At 42.9% G+C, this 15,577-nt stretch overlaps 1 protein-coding gene across 1 annotated transcript in view; it reads left to right on the top strand.

The window, feature by feature from the left end:
* Positions 1-512: 512 nt before the first annotated feature.
* ano10a (anoctamin 10a) overlaps positions 513-15,577 on the top strand; it is a 28,482-nt gene continuing 13,417 nt past the window's right edge. Inside the window, exons 1-12 of the mRNA XM_071911772.2 lie at positions 513-583; positions 1,521-1,673; positions 3,484-3,681; positions 4,386-4,520; positions 5,648-5,767; positions 5,948-6,132; positions 6,262-6,646; positions 7,609-7,664; positions 7,784-7,858; positions 8,449-8,637; positions 9,135-9,326; positions 9,988-10,116. Coding sequence (XP_071767873.1) covers positions 574-583; positions 1,521-1,673; positions 3,484-3,681; positions 4,386-4,520; positions 5,648-5,767; positions 5,948-6,132; positions 6,262-6,646; positions 7,609-7,664; positions 7,784-7,858; positions 8,449-8,637; positions 9,135-9,326; positions 9,988-10,116 — 1,827 coding nt within the window. The 5' untranslated portion in view covers positions 513-573. The remainder of the gene's footprint in view (positions 584-1,520; positions 1,674-3,483; positions 3,682-4,385; positions 4,521-5,647; positions 5,768-5,947; positions 6,133-6,261; positions 6,647-7,608; positions 7,665-7,783; positions 7,859-8,448; positions 8,638-9,134; positions 9,327-9,987; positions 10,117-15,577) is intronic.

Raw genomic sequence — 15,577 nt, 5'->3', positions numbered from 1 at the left:
TGAGACATTGCGGAAGAAGCTTTCCTATCAAAAATCTAAACATTGCTCAACAGAAGAAAGAGCTTTGGTAAGTAAATCACAGTTGTTGTTCTTTCTCGACAAGCATTGTTGCATATTTAACACAACGCAAGGCTATTTTTGTTCGTGCTGAATAATTTACAGTGTACAACCCCACAGCCTTGCGTTACCATAAACTCACATAAACCAATTTCTATCTAACGTTACAACAGTTAATCCTTGTATTTCTCTATGCGTTCACTTATGTACCTAAATAATAACATGTTGCACATTGTTTTAGTAAATTGTCATCCCTTTGTTAAAATCATAGCGATAAGGTCAGGCAATGATTAAATTATCCATTTATGTCCACGGCAGCACTGACTCTACAGTTACAGTATTAACGTTGGTGGGTGTGACAACTGAAGTTTGCTGCGCTGGTTCGTGACGTGGAACATAACTGAAGTCCACCCGTCCACCAAGTGATTCTCGACAGATCTAATCTTGTTGTTAACAGATCGCCAGGGCCAGCTCCCGCCCCAGGACTAGAAGTGAGTCTTCCCCTACCAGAGATAGATGGACTTGGGTGAGTGCCGAGTAGGCCTGCTGCTGAGAAATCTCGACAATAACAAGGATTGGTTTTGGTCTGAGGTGTTTAGTATGGTGTCTGAAGGTTTGTTATGACACAGTCTGAGCTTTTGAACTGCGACTTTCCCCACTAGTGTTTATTTTACTCAAATCTGACATGTGTAGCTGCCAGATAAGCTCCACCCTCTCTGTCAGCTGGGTCTCAGCTGTCTCTGTCAGTATGGCTGCATCTGTCAGCTATTCTCCAGTGGCCTCATATCTTATGGATATCAAATAAATGCAGTCACCCCTAAGAAGTGGATCCTGGACTTATGTTGACTAGTAATGAATCCATACCTGCTGATAAGATGACTTTATGGCTGGAAGTAGACTATGCATACTTGGGTGGAGCACTTCTTGACACACCTTGTCTCACCCTGTCAGTGAGATTTGCAGAGTATTTACTTTGACTTAAGCCCTAACGATGGCCGCCCTACTCTGATCTGAGCAGGTTTCTCTATTAATTCCCATTTTCTGTGCTTGTTGCCTTAACCACAAAGTGTCCTATACACTAGTCAATTTTGTAGTTACAATTTTGTTTTTGATCTTTAGAAACAATTTATATTTTTCTGTTTGCAACAATGGACCATTGAAGCTGCCATGACATAAATACCCTCAGCATAAACAATATGGTCATATGGGGTAGCATAACATTTGAATTTACCACAGTTAACGTTTTATGAGTACAATGTAGGCTATTCACACCGCCACACAAGGGTAAACATTTGCCTCAGAAATTATACCATTACAAATGATCCCATCAAAACTTACAGCAGGGCTCTTGTGTGTTTAGTCTAACCACCTTTTCTCTTCCTCACTTCTTCTCTGATTGTACCACCCGGCTACATAAAGGCTCATTTGCTTTGACATTCATTTCTCACTGGTCTCTTGTCCAGGCGCCCTGGGAGAGGGGAAGATGCTGCAAGAGCCAGTGGACAGTCATGGCTCCAGGTTCACTCCTCTGGTGGTGGTGGAGCTGGCCTCCGACACCAAGGAGGAAGCCATTGCGTGGCTGCTGAACAGGATAAGAGACAAACAACAGAATGGAGGTATGGAAATATTTAGACACAGCAGCCTCATCTGGGAACTTGGAACTATTTTATTTTTATTTATTAGTTTATTTGTCAGGGACAATGCATAACAAACATTGTAACAGGTTACAATAACATGATACAGATGTGTTGCATATGGGATTTCTAGCCAAGGCTAATTTGCGACCCCTGTCCCTGGTTAGGCTTTTCTACTTAAAAATGGTCATAACATATCATCATTACCAAAAGTACATTAGTTAATTGAGCACATAATAAATAGTGACATTCTCATACGTGTGACATGTGAGTATGTATGTATGTTTGTCTATGTGTGTCTGTTCCTCTATCTGTGTGTACATGTCCATGTGCATGTGTGCGTGCACAAGTGCATGATCAATGATCAATGATCGCAGGTTTGGTTTTGTTTCAGCCAGTCTTTCACCTTTTCATTAAACGTTTTCAGATCAGTTTGTGTTTTTATTTCTGTTGGTAGGGCATTCCAAAAATGTATCCCTTTTACTGAAAAAGATGACTGACCGAAAGTAGTTTTGCGCTGTGCCACCCTGCAGTTGCCATTTGCTGATCCCCTAGTGGCGATTCTATTGGTGTTTGCTTTTGTGACATATGGACAAAGTACAGCTGGGGCGAGATTGTTCACACATTTAAAAATCAATTTGATAAAAGAAAACTTGATAAAGCTGTCATAACTGAGCAACTTGTACTTTTTCAAAATTATACAGTGGTGCCATTTCATTTGTTTTTGATCCATTATTTTTCAGTGCTTGTTTGTATAGTGATGTAACTGGTTTGACAGTTGACTGTGAAGCCTGGCTCCATACAGTTACACAATAGGATAAATGTGAAAATATCATGGCATGCATGTACAGTTGAGCTGCCTTAAGGGGTATGTAATGTCTTATCATTCTAAAGCAGTTCAGATTTGTCTTTACTGTCTTGCATAGCTTTTTAACGTGTTTATCAAATTTGAGTTGGGAGTCCAAAATGACACCTAAGAATTTAAAATCACTGACTTCCTTTATTTCTTCTTGATCTATTTTAATTGTAAGCTTATCTTTTGCTTTCCTTCTCATGGAAAAACACATTGACACAGTCTTTTTAAGATTCAGGGTTAGATGATTGTTTTTGAGCAATTGGGATACACCCTCCATTTCGTTTGTTAATGTCTTTGCTGCTACACAAGGGGTTTTAGCTGATACATAAATGATTGTGTCATCAGCGTACATTTGACAACCAGCTCTTTTACAGCATGTTGGTAAATCATTTATGTATAAGCTGAAAAGCAGAGGCCCCAAGATCGAGCCTTGTGGAATACCCATTCTGGATCGTCAGGGGATTGAATGTTTTGCATTGATTTTAGAGCAGTATCCAACCCAAACAGATCCTTTGCCTTTGAATTACTTAATTTGTTGATGATTTTACCCACTTTCTCTTGGTCAATCTTTTCGTAATCGTTTTTGTTCGTTTTCTGGCAATCAGGGTCATGTTATGGTCAGAAAGGCCCGTTAATAAGTTATATGTCCTTGTGACTCGTTCGGGTCTGTTGCAGCAAATGAACTAGACAGTTCATTTGCTGAATGTTTGTAACTTGGCAGCAGAGCAGATACCAGCTGAGCAAATTTCAGCATAGTCATACCTGCCTCTCTCCTCTCCTCTCCTCTCCTCTCCTCTCCTCTCCTCTCCTCTCCTCTCCTCTCCTCTCCTCCCCTCTCCTCTTCTCTCCTGTCCTCTCTTATTCTACTCCGTTCTATTTTATATTCCGTTTTAGTCATAGATGCACTTATCCCTGCCATGTCTGCTCTTCTCCCAGGTGCGGAGCTGCTGGTGGAGCAGCTGAGCCCTGGAGCCTTGGCTCTAGAGAAGGAAAACCCCAACCTGTTCCTGGTGGGGGCGTCCTGGCAGAGGCTGCTGTCCGGGGCTGAGGATGTGGGCCTCTTCAAGGAGTTCAGTGACGGCTCCATGAGGGGCTTCACCTGCACCAACAAACACAACTTCAAAGACTTTAGAGGTACAGTGCAAGGAGGTGGCCCGCATGAAGGCTGTTGCTTGCCTTGTGAATATTTATGCTTCGGTGATGAAGTGCCATTATACAACAGGTAGTTCCGTCCGCACAATCTGATTGGTCAAGTAAAAGTTTCTGCTTTGGAGAAATTTTACAGTCAATTTCCATACAATAAAAACTTGCTAATAATATAGACTTTTAACAAAAATGCTTCTGTCAGCCAATCTTTTCTCAAATGACTGAGAATGAACATGTCCATGCCGGTTTTTGAATTACAGCGTTTACTTTTTGTTTACAGTTTTACTTTTATGATTTGAACTTGGTTCGACCCCAGCCATGCTGTGTGCAGTACCACTATTCATGTGTAACAGGCATGCAAATTAGTCGCCACTGTTTGAAATTGGCTAACTGTATCTTCGCTGCATTATTACCACGCTAACACCATGTAGCTGATCTCCCATCGGTGTGACTCCCAAGTCTTGCAAGGCGCTTTCGTTTAAAGAGAGCCGGGGGAGAATCTATTGTGTTGATACAGCAAACCGCTGTCATTGTAATTGACACACTCCAACTATAATATTGGTCACAGTTTGAAATCGTTAACTTCGCTATCATTGCTTCACAGCTGCCGCTTTATTACCAATTAACAAGCCTTTGTTCTGAGTGTCACGGTGGTTGTGTGTTTGCCGCTCGTCCCTGATCTCTCTCTGCAGGCGATGGCGACGACTTCCTCAGTATGGCGGAGTGTCAGTTCATCATAAAACATGAGCTGGACACACTGAGGGCCAAGGATGAGTCTCACGTACCAGGCTACACCCAGGTCAAGCTCTACCCAGGGAAGTCCATCAGTGAGTCTCTCTCTCTCTCTCTGTTTTATTTTCAAATTCAAATGAGGTTTGTTGTAATTAATTACCCAAGTGTCTGATGCCAAAGCAAGTGGTGCTAAACAATTTTTACAATCAAGAGTAACAACAATACCAATAAGAGATAATCGTTATATACATTATAAATGAATCAACAAACAAATCATTGAATATGTTAATCAGGAGATGTAAAATCAACTACATGTATGATGTTATTCGTCCTCTGTCTTTAGAGGATAGTTTGTCCATCCTGTTTCAGCTTGTGACAGGATTTTACCATTTTGGCAGCTAGTGTGGCGCACTCACATTTTTCTCCCAGTATGCATTGGAGTTTCTTATTAGTGCCAAGAGTTTCAAGTTGAACCTAACCTGAACTTTGGGCAGAGATATGATGTTCTGATATTTTCATAATTTGCCCAACTGAGGAGGAAGAGCAGCTCTGTCTCCACCTCTCCTTTGGAGCAGAGTGAGCACATCCTATCTCCTCCTCTACTGTGTCTTTACCTCCCTCTCTCTCTGTCGCTCTCTCAGTGGCTGCAATATGGAAACAATAAATATGCAAATGTAGTGAATTATTCCCAAAGTGAGATAAGGAAGCAATGAACTTGCAGAGCAGATAGGATGCCTCTATTCAGCATCTGTGTTTGACAAATTGTGTGAAAGCACAATGTAATCATTTTCGACAAATGATGCACTCAAGAAATGACAGATGAAATGATAGTGCTTTCATGCACTCGTATTTAGGCACTCCGTATTAGACAATAGGAATTACTGCTATAGACAATACATTGTGTACTATCAGCTGGGTCCCAGCTATTGTCTGCATGTCCTTGTTTTAGAAAATTCTGTTTGTTTATTTAGTTGGGAAAGACAAGCTGAGACAAACTAAAGAAAGGGGTAAAAATATGCAGCCGTGCTGCCTCTCAAAAATCTGTTGTCTTCCAAATGATTTATAACATTGAGCAAATAAAACTTCAGCCAAGTCCCTGTAGGCACCATGCTAGTTCATGATGCTTTATGTTATCAAAGAAGATGATGATAGTATGATGAAGCAACACCAAAATTTGGGGGAAATGAAACAACAAATGATTGATTTCTTGTTTGCTTTTCAGTTCGCAGACTGCAGTCCAAGGGGATCCTGGTCCAGGTTTTTCCTCTCCATGAAAAGGAGGAACTGAAGAGACTTTCCTTCTCCTGGTACAAAAAGGTCAAGCTGTCCCTCCAGCCTCTTGGTAAGTGGAAGAAAGTACCAATCGCTCGATAGTCACCCATTGTCTTTTCATCTGACTTTTCTGTGAAAACTTTGTGCACGTAACATTCACATAATCCTAGATGAACACTTGTTTTGATATAAGTAGAGAACCTGTTCAAAGATGTACTCATCGTCTTTCCCATCCATCCCCTATCCCCAGATGACATCAGACATTACTATGGCGAGGGCCTGGCGCTGTACTTTGGTTTCCTGGAGTACTTCACCTTTGCCCTGGTGCCTATGGCTCTCATCGGTTTGCCTTACTATCTGTTTGACTGGGATAACTACGACAAATATGTTGTCTTTGCTGCCTTCAACTTGGTCTGGTGCACTGTTATCCTGGAGGTAGGAAGATTGCGTTTTTAGATCCTCTAAAACCAGAGTTATTAAACTTTCTTAGCCTGGGAACCAATTGAGGCTCTTTGGTCTTTGGTTCCAAGAACTGAGTGATTGGCTCAACTTTTACCCCACTAGGTTTGGAAGCGGTCGAGCGCCTCACTAGCGTACGGCTGGGGCACGCTGAGCAGGAAGAAGGCCTTCGAAGAGCCTCGGCCCGGGTTCCACGGTGTCCTCGGGTTTAACCCCGTGACGGGACGCGAAGAGCCCCTCTACCCCAACGCCAAGAGGCAGCTCCGCGTCTACCTGGTCTCCCTGCCCTTCGTCCTGCTCTGCCTCTACCTGTCCCTCTACGTCATGATGATCTACTTTGAGATGGAGGGATTGGCGCTGTCCGTCCATGACGAGGACCCCACGTTCTGGACGGGAGTGCTGCTGTTCATCCCCAGTATTATCTACGCTGTGGTGATAGAAGTCATGAACCTGATCTACAGATACGCCGCCGAGTTCCTCACTGAGTGGGGTGAGTTGTTAGGAATAGGGTTAAGAGTCTGTAGTGTGTTTAGATTAGGTTTATACTTGTGTATGAGCCACACTGCTGGCATTGCATGTCGAATTTGCAGTTTGTTTGTTTTTTACCACTGCATGCACTGCACCCACTTGTGTCTTTGTTTCAGGACTTTTGTAGAAATGAGTGTCAGTATCTTGAAACAAGGCAGAATAAGGCATTCTCTCCACTAGTATCAAGACAATTGGTGATTTTTTTTCACTTATTTTAAGAAAAATAAGGTTTTAAGGCTCAATATTGAATTAAATGACTTGTTTAGATGAAGATTTTTGCGGTCTATAGTCGTGTAGAATGAATGTTTAACTGACCAATCAGGTTACTTCCTTTTGGAAGACAACTACTGGCAACCACTCATGTCTGTGAGACTAATGCACAGTTCAATTTTTGGGGAAATCTTTGGAGGTGCACTTACACAAACCTGTTTAGATATGAAAAACACACAAGCAATCAACCATACTGTAACTGAAGCGAGTAGAAAATGTCTTCCATCCAACAGTTTGTCATTAGTTGGAGTCACTAAAGGATTTGGTGGAGGTAGATGGAAAAATAGGATTTTTCTCTTATCTTTTAGAGAAGCTGGGGATCAACGGAGGGTCAGTTTTGCATGGGGATGGTGGCTGAAAACTCACGAGAGCAGACAAACTGCTCTTTCAGATGCAAAGATAAAACAATATTGAAATTCATAAGCCCTGTGCAAAGAAACCACGCCACTGGACCTCATTCAGAAACTTTGTATATTTTTTGAATTTTTGGGTGTGGATATGTTACATTTTCCTTTTGGTGGTCAGACATGCTTGAATGTATTTGGGTAGAATGAGATGATGAGGGAAATGGCAGGGGTTGAGGGGATCAGCAGTTTATTTTTATTACTGACTACTGACATGTTCCAAACTGTGTTTCCCCCTCTGTTTATTTAGAAAATCACAGGCTAGAGTCTTCATATCAGAATCACTTGGTCCTCAAAGTGCTGGTAGTGAGTATCAATGACATGTTTTTGCAAAACATTGCCATTTCCATCCTGCAGTGATCCAGATGCAGCTGCTGGTGTGTCAGCGCTCCACTCATCAGTCCTGTTGTTTTATTTCTCCTCAGTTCAACTTCTTCAACTGCTTCGCCTCGCTGTTCTACATCGCCTTTGTAATGCAAGACATGGTGCTGCTCAGACAGGTAGGCCCGCCATCCCTCCTTCCTTTCCTTCCTTCCCTCTATCCTTCTTTCCTTCTTTCCCTCTTTATGTCTTTCCTTTGTCTTTTCCATCTTTTCTTCCCTTCCTTCTTCCTTTCCTTCCCACTTTCCTTCTTTCCTTCCCTCCATTTTTCCTTCCTCCCTTTCTTCCTTCCTTCTTTCCTCCCCTCCTCCTTTCCTCCCTTCCTTCCTTCTTCCTTCTTTTTTCCTTACATCCTTCATTCCTTCCTTCCCCTCTTTCCTTCATCCCTTCTTCCTTCCGTCCTCCATTCCTTTCATTATCTTTCCTTGTTTCCTTCCTTCCTTTCTTCTACCCTCTCTTCCTCCCTCCCTCCCTCCCTTCCTCTTTTTCCCCACCCACCCTTCCTTCCTTGCTTCCTCCCTTCTTCCCTTCCCTTCCTTCCTCCCTTTTCTCCTTTTTTTTTTTATATGATTTTATTTTAGTCTCCATATTGACACAAAACATGACTTCCTTCCTTTCTTCCTTTCCCCCTTCTTTCCTTCCTCCCTCTCCTCCTTCCCTCCATCTGCTTTATATTGCCCTGACCCCTCTGCTCTTCCTCTGTGTCCAGAGTCTGGCCACGCTGTTGATTACCAGTCAGATCCTGAACCAGTTCATGGAGGCCTTCCTGCCCTACTGGCTCCAGAGGAGGCGCAACAAGAAAATGATGCGGAGATCCCAGAAGAGGAGAAACGTGGAGGACAAGGAGCTTCCTCTGGCCGATCAGGTCAGACTGGAGGCCGACATGAGCGTGTACCTGGTGAGTGCACACCGCCTTTTACACTCACATTCACATGAAAAACTTACCATTGATTAGGTATACAGTTATTTAAACTATGCATGAGTCAAGCAATGACTTTACCCAATGGTGTCGTGTTTTTTGCTCCCATGCCAGAGGCAAGCATGAGCACTTAGCTAATGGGAAGTACTGTGAAAGGGGGTTAAGATGACTCCCATTGCTAACATAAAATATGTTTTGTGTCCCCCCTTGATAGCTGTATATTTTAAAGCTGAAGCAAGGAGAGACATTATACCTCCACCACCACCCTTGTCAAATTCAAACAAATTACCCACTGCTGGTAGAGATGCATTGCCAGAACGTCAACAGTGTACACAAAACAAGCTGTTGTATTCTTGCTATCATGGATTTCGATGTATCACCATATTTAGCATAATGTCTCTAGCTGCCTCCTTATATTGTGTGTGTGTGTGTGTGTGTGTGTGCGTGTGTGTGTGTGCTTCTCTCCCTCTCCCCAGGGTACATTTGATGACTACCTGGAGCAGTTCCTGCTGTTCGGTTACGTCAGCCTGTTCTCCTGCGTCTACCCCCTGGCTGCCGTCCTGGTGGTGCTGAACAACGTCACCGAGGTTTACTCCGACGCCTTCAAGATGTGCCGCGTGTTCAAGCGGCCCTTCTCTGAACCGGCGGCTAACATAGGGGTCTGGCAGGTGAGCCGCAGAGAGAGCGATGAACTGTATGCATTACTAGTTCAAATGGCTTCGGCTGCTTTATTGGGATTAGCTGATTCTGATTGGCACAATGGAGGCAGTTGATGGGTCTCATTCCAAAACATAAACATCTATTTTTGAGAAAAAACAAAAAAACATGTGATCTCATGTTCCTTGTTTTATTTTGAAAGTGAAGATGAATATATCCTCTCAACTTTCACTTCCCAAGAAAATGCCTCAATGCTAATTTTTTTCAATGATATTAGTGAGTTTCACTTTCATGCTTGTAATGCTTTTGTCAAAGTCTCATTTTAGAATGTAACTTCAGCCGTTGTTCACCAGCCACACTAAAGCAAGGGCTCAGTTATAATAAACAGATTTAGGTCAATAACTGACACAGGTATCTTCTCTTGTTGTCTTAAATCAGCTAAGTCTGAATTGGCAATGTTCATGGGAACATTGCACCTCTCTAGGGAGAAATATATCACTCTATCGATTAAGAACAAGATAATACTTGGTGTACAATGATTGCCTGGCTGCCAAGAATCCACCTCAAGTAGAGTCTATCTGCCTTTTTTCGGCATTGCTGACCCATTTACATTTTTGGCACGTAAACAATAGCAGTCTCTAACTGACCTGTTCCTTTCTCTCTGCCTCCCAGCTGGCCTTTGAGGCCATGAGTGTGATAGCTGTAGTGACCAACTGTGCACTGATCGGCATGTCTCCACAAGTCAAGGCTTACTTCCCCGAGTCGGAGGCACAGCTCATACTATGGACAGCGGCTATTGAGGTAATGCGACACACACACACGCTTAGACACATCTATATGGAGCCTGCACACTGAAGAAGGCACTAGCCGAAATGTCTGTGCATGATTTCCCTTCTGCATTTATAAAAATGTAAAAAAACGAATATAATGAGAACATAAAAGAACATAAGAAGAAAAAGAACATAAAAGGTCTTGGAAAACGTATTTCATCTTTGAGTGCGAACCACTTTCTCCACTGAAGACACATCTGTATGTAAAGACACACAGGGTTAAACTTGCATGCACAAATACCCACATACAGTAGGCTAGTAGTAGTAAGTTATGTACTGTATTTTAGTGTACTTCAACCAATCAACATTTTTTCCCTGGTTCAGTGGTATTTGAATAGTTTTTAAATAATGAATTATAGTAGTAGTAACAAGACCTTTATCTCATATCAGAATACCAAAAGAACAGTGGAGACAATTCACTTTGAATTCAAAATGCAGATAGAGACGGCAATTCATTGGCTAATGATAGAGCATTAATTCTCAGCTATAACATTCTTTTTACACCAAACAATTTTCAGTATTTAAATTTTTAAGGAAACCAGCATCTTGAATAAAATGAACTGCACTGTCTGCGTACACTGTTGACTACACCATTAGTTGAAATGCTCCTAAAGAGCTTTGCTCACTAGATGGAGCCAGAGTCACAATTAGATCCCTGCAGATCTAATGGCAGCTGTGTGTGTGTGTGTGTGTGTGTGTGTGTGTGTGTGTATGCATGTGTGAGAGAGCGTGTGTGTGATTGTGTTTACTTGGATGAGGGTGTGTGTGCATGCGTGTGTATAGTGTATGCTTGTTAGTGTGTCCTCGCTTTGGCTGTTGCGCTTGCAAGTGTGTGTGTGTGTGTGTGTGTGTGTATGTGTGTGTTTTTCCAGTATTTCCACTCCAGATTCTTTCTCTCTCGAGTCCATCTCTATTAACGTTAACATCAGCCCACTCCTCTTTTCTCTGTTCTCCTCAGACAGCACAAACGCAGACAAACATACACCCCTATCCCCACTCCACCCCCCCATACACACACACATACACACACACACACACACATATACACACACACACACACACACCTCTTGCCTCCAGAGAAAACGCTGAAAATAACAGCACAAACAGAGAAACAGCAGGGTTGTGTTGAATGGGAGGGACGATGCAGAGGAGCGAGGTTTCATTAGGACGCATCATAGAGAATACATTTGTATGTTGCTGCTGCTCTAACAAGCTCCTGAGGGGGAATCGCTCTAACCATCTAGTTTTTGTCTCAAACTGTAAAAAGTCTACTGTACTTCACTGTACGGCGGAGTCACTGCTAACAGAGAGGCAGAAACTGGGTCATATTGATCCTCTGCGTGTTTGACTGAATGTGTGGTCTGCGTAAGAATAAAGTTCGCCTCCGCTGTACATGGAAAAGTAGTTTGCAGTTGTTTTTTCAGGGACTGTTAGGGTAATCTTTTGTCGGGTTAATCTTTCTTTTGGCGAGAGTTCCCAAACTCCTGCAGCCTGGGAGACAAATTGAGTCAATTTGTCCTCGCTCTGCCTCTTAGGCTAATGCTTCTCAAATGTTTTCATTGCACGAACCCTCAAATAGACACACGTTTTGTCCCAGGGGGGCACCCCCATATGGAAAGGTTTTTGTTGTTGTTGTTGATGTAGTATTGAATTGCATCACTGTCTACACTGCATGCAGGAGAGGCGAGTGGTGAGAGTGAAACACATTCGGCTACATTCTCTAATTGGGGATAACTTCTAGTGAATTAAATTCCAGTGAAATTAAATGATTCCTTAATTTGCTGCATGACACTCTGGAGCCCTCGTCAAGGACCCTCGGGGGTCAACGGACCCCACTTTGAGAACCACTGATCTAATGAAAATGTACTAGTGCTTTATTAATAGGCCAACAACCCGTAGCTTTTGGCTCATTGGCTTTTTGCATTCCCAACTTAATTGACTGAGCTCCGGACACAAGGGCTCAACTTGACTTTTTAAAGGCTTGAGTAGATGTAGAAGGTTTGTTTATACTTGTAACAGTTGAGCAAATACAGACCTGTATTTTGAGTGGTGATACATTCTGAAAGATCCAAAAAGACTACTTTCCATAAACACGAAAAACAGGTCATAACATAGATGGAATACAGCCAAACTGCCATGTACAACCATGGGAAAAAGAAAAAAAAAAAGAAACCAAGTGAGACAACAGTTTGCGCCACAGTTTACACAACAAGGTAATTACTTGATATTTCCTCTTGTATCTCCTTCAAAAGCTCCCTCACATTATTTTCACTCTGTTTTAATCAGTTGTCTGTTTTTCAAATCAAATTCAACAAGGGAAGTAGCACGCTATTTTCCCTGAGTGCTTCCTTGTATGTGGAGGCATTTCTTAGTGCTGACAGAGCGCATGCCACCTCCCATCCATCCCCACCTCCTTCAAATTGTCTCCTGGCCTGAATAGAAGAGAACATTACTTTTTTTTTTTTTTTTTTTTTTATAGCAATAGGCTGCATGTCGGCCCCGGGGTGATGTTTTCTATTGACTTATACTCTGCCCCCTCACCTGAATAAGGAGAAAAGGCGAGGTGCTGCACTGGTGAACACAGAAAAAAAGAGGGCAGCTCACAGCATGTATTAGACTATTACTCTCTCTCTTCTTCTGTGTGGATGTGTGTGTCAGCAGTCCATCTTGCCATGGCATACCGAGCGGGATGGCACACCAGCTCAGTCAGGGTTGTGCGTGTGTGTGTGTGTGTGTGTGTTCTTCAGTACTATACGGCGGGCCCGTGATGGCAGAAGGCAGAGATCCACGTAGAGATAGGTGGAGTGAAAAAGAGTCGGCTAATGAAATAAAGGCAGAAACAGACAAGAGGGGAAGAGATGGAGAGGCAGACAGGGAGAAAAGGGCGGAGGGAAGAACAGATAGGTCTGGAGAGAGAGAGAGATGGGGGGGAGATGGATTGAGAGAGTCAGGGAGAGGAAGAAGTGTGTGTGTGTGTGTCTGAGTGTGTTTGTACGTGATGAACCTGAGTCACTAGCTGATTGTACATCCAAGCACGTTCCTCCCTGTTACCACCAGCACATTTCCTCTGGCCAGCAAAGATCTCTCTCTCTCTCTCTCTCCCTCCCTCTCTCTCTCTCTCTCTCTCTTTCTCTCTTTCTCTCTCTCTCTCTCTCTCTCTCTCTTAGAGCAAGCAGGCTATTAAAGAGATGAGAGAACAAGAATGATGAGAGCTGGGTTGTAGGATGTTAAGCATACTGAGGGGGGCCTACACACACACACTATTTATTGACACAACGTCCAATATATTGCCATTGGAGAGGCACTTTTTATCTAAAGCCGTTAACAGGCCCGTGAGTGCATGCATTTTTTAGTATGCCCCCCCCCCCCACCTCTGACCCTGACAGTATTAGCGTTGTGCTTTAGAGCCACACAGGACCGCAAATGTGTTTCTCATCTCCTCGACATCTTTCTCAGACTATGAACACACAGGAATTCCTTTTCTCCTTTCACAGCCATTTCAAACCTCAGTCAGTCAGTCAGTCAGTCGTTGAGTCAGTAGTCAGTCAGTCAGTCGTTGGGTCAGTCCCCCTCTAGCTCTCCCACTTCAGCTAAAACATGGTCTAACAGCCAACTGGACAAATGAGTTGGACCCCAGTCATTTTCTGCATCAGTGCGTTTTAGGGGAGTAAATGAAGGAAGAGGAACCAAAGCATTGAGGGTTAACAAAAAAAAGAAGAAAAAAATCATTCAACCGGCTCTTACCTTGGTTACGGCTCTAAGGTGGGGGTGGGTGGGGAGGGGAGCGCCTCAACGCTTTCCAGCCACGGTGCTATGATACCTGGGTAATTACTGTATAGGGCTCACACGCATCACTGAGCGGTAACCAGGCAACCGGCCAGCCTGCTACAGAAACAGACAGAGACTTTCTTTCAGAGTCACGGGTCTGTCTGTTTTAATCTACCCAGTTCAGAGCAGCGGAGCCAGCGGAACAGAGACTCCGAACTGTTTCGGCTCACAGACCCCAAGAAATGAAGGGACGCCTGCTTAACACCTAATGGCACGCACAGTATAGTGAAGGACTTATAATTTTCAATTTCAGGCTAAATCTCAAACTATCAAAATCTCATTATGTATTTGTAGCCTGTATTATATTTTTTCATGTTGTAGATATGATTTAGTGACCCTCTGGTGGTTCCCAAACCAGTGGCACAGGGTTTCTTCAAATTTATTGTTTAAACTTTGGATCTGCATTGTATGTATTGTAGGACCGTAGCTAATTGCAACCCCTAGTGAATGGGTGTTGTTGAAACCAATGAAATGTTCGGGTGACTGAAATCCACCTTGAAGTACTGTGATGCCTCCTATTCAAAATGCACTCACATGAATGAGGACTCATTCCAAAATGCCCTCAACAGCAATAATTTAAAATTGAAAGGCTGTTACTCGCATGTACTAACAATGAAATGTGAGCAGTTCAACACAGTTAATGGGAAAAGATTTATTTTTCCATGCACTGTATTGTTGATTCATTATGAATACATGTTTTTCTCTACAACGTTCACACTATTGTACCCTTATGAGTTAATCAGTGCAGATTTCTAAGGTTTGGATAAATTGGATATTCTACTGGAACAAACTTTCGATAAGGCTCTATTCATTGTAGGTTCAGCAGGTTGATTTGAATTCGTTTTTTAATTAGCTTCAATCATTGTACAACATTGTACTTAATTAAGTCTAAACTTAAGCCCTTGAGGTGGTACAGAACAATATTAAGGATTTCATCAAAGACAAACACAGTAGCTGTATCAGTGGCTGTGCACAGTGATACCACAACTTTAACTGTGTGTGTGTTTGTGTGTGTTCATTGGTGTATCAATGACTGCGTGTGCACACATACAGTATGTGCATGTGTGTTGTAAAGTTCTATGTGTGTTTGTCACTTTGTCACTTTCTCCAAGGTTATTTTCAGCAGCCAACCACAGAGCAATCCCATTACGCTGGTTTTCAGATAATCAGATTAGCATTCGCCCAGTGGCAGCAGCAAAAGCCACAGACCTGGACTCGCCAATCAACTATTAGCCTAGCGTCGTGCTGCATGATTTAGCCTCCCTCCGCATGTGCTGACAGGGCTTGGCACTCCGTGTACTGTTCACTTTAATCTTCTCACTTCGCCTCCTATGGTAGGATGACCATCCTACCATAGGAGGCGAAGTGTATGGTACGGTGTATGGGCATTTGTTTGTAGGGAAAACAAGCATGTGGGCTATAGTGTGGCTGCACCCTTGAGCCACTTGGGCAGTTTAACTCCTAATGGTTAAGGTTAGATTCAAGTCTGGACAAGGTTTTCCCACCAATGATCAGGATTCATGGCCAGATCAGTGCTAAAAGAAAATATGAACAATGAATAAATGTGTAATGTCAGTCAATTGAGAGAAAAAAAAGTACAAAGT

Source organism: Centroberyx gerrardi, chromosome 12 (assembly GCF_048128805.1).
Source record: "Centroberyx gerrardi isolate f3 chromosome 12, fCenGer3.hap1.cur.20231027, whole genome shotgun sequence".
Taxonomy (NCBI): Eukaryota; Metazoa; Chordata; class Actinopteri; order Beryciformes; family Berycidae; genus Centroberyx; species Centroberyx gerrardi.
This window is presented reverse-complemented; position numbering and strand designations above follow the sequence as displayed.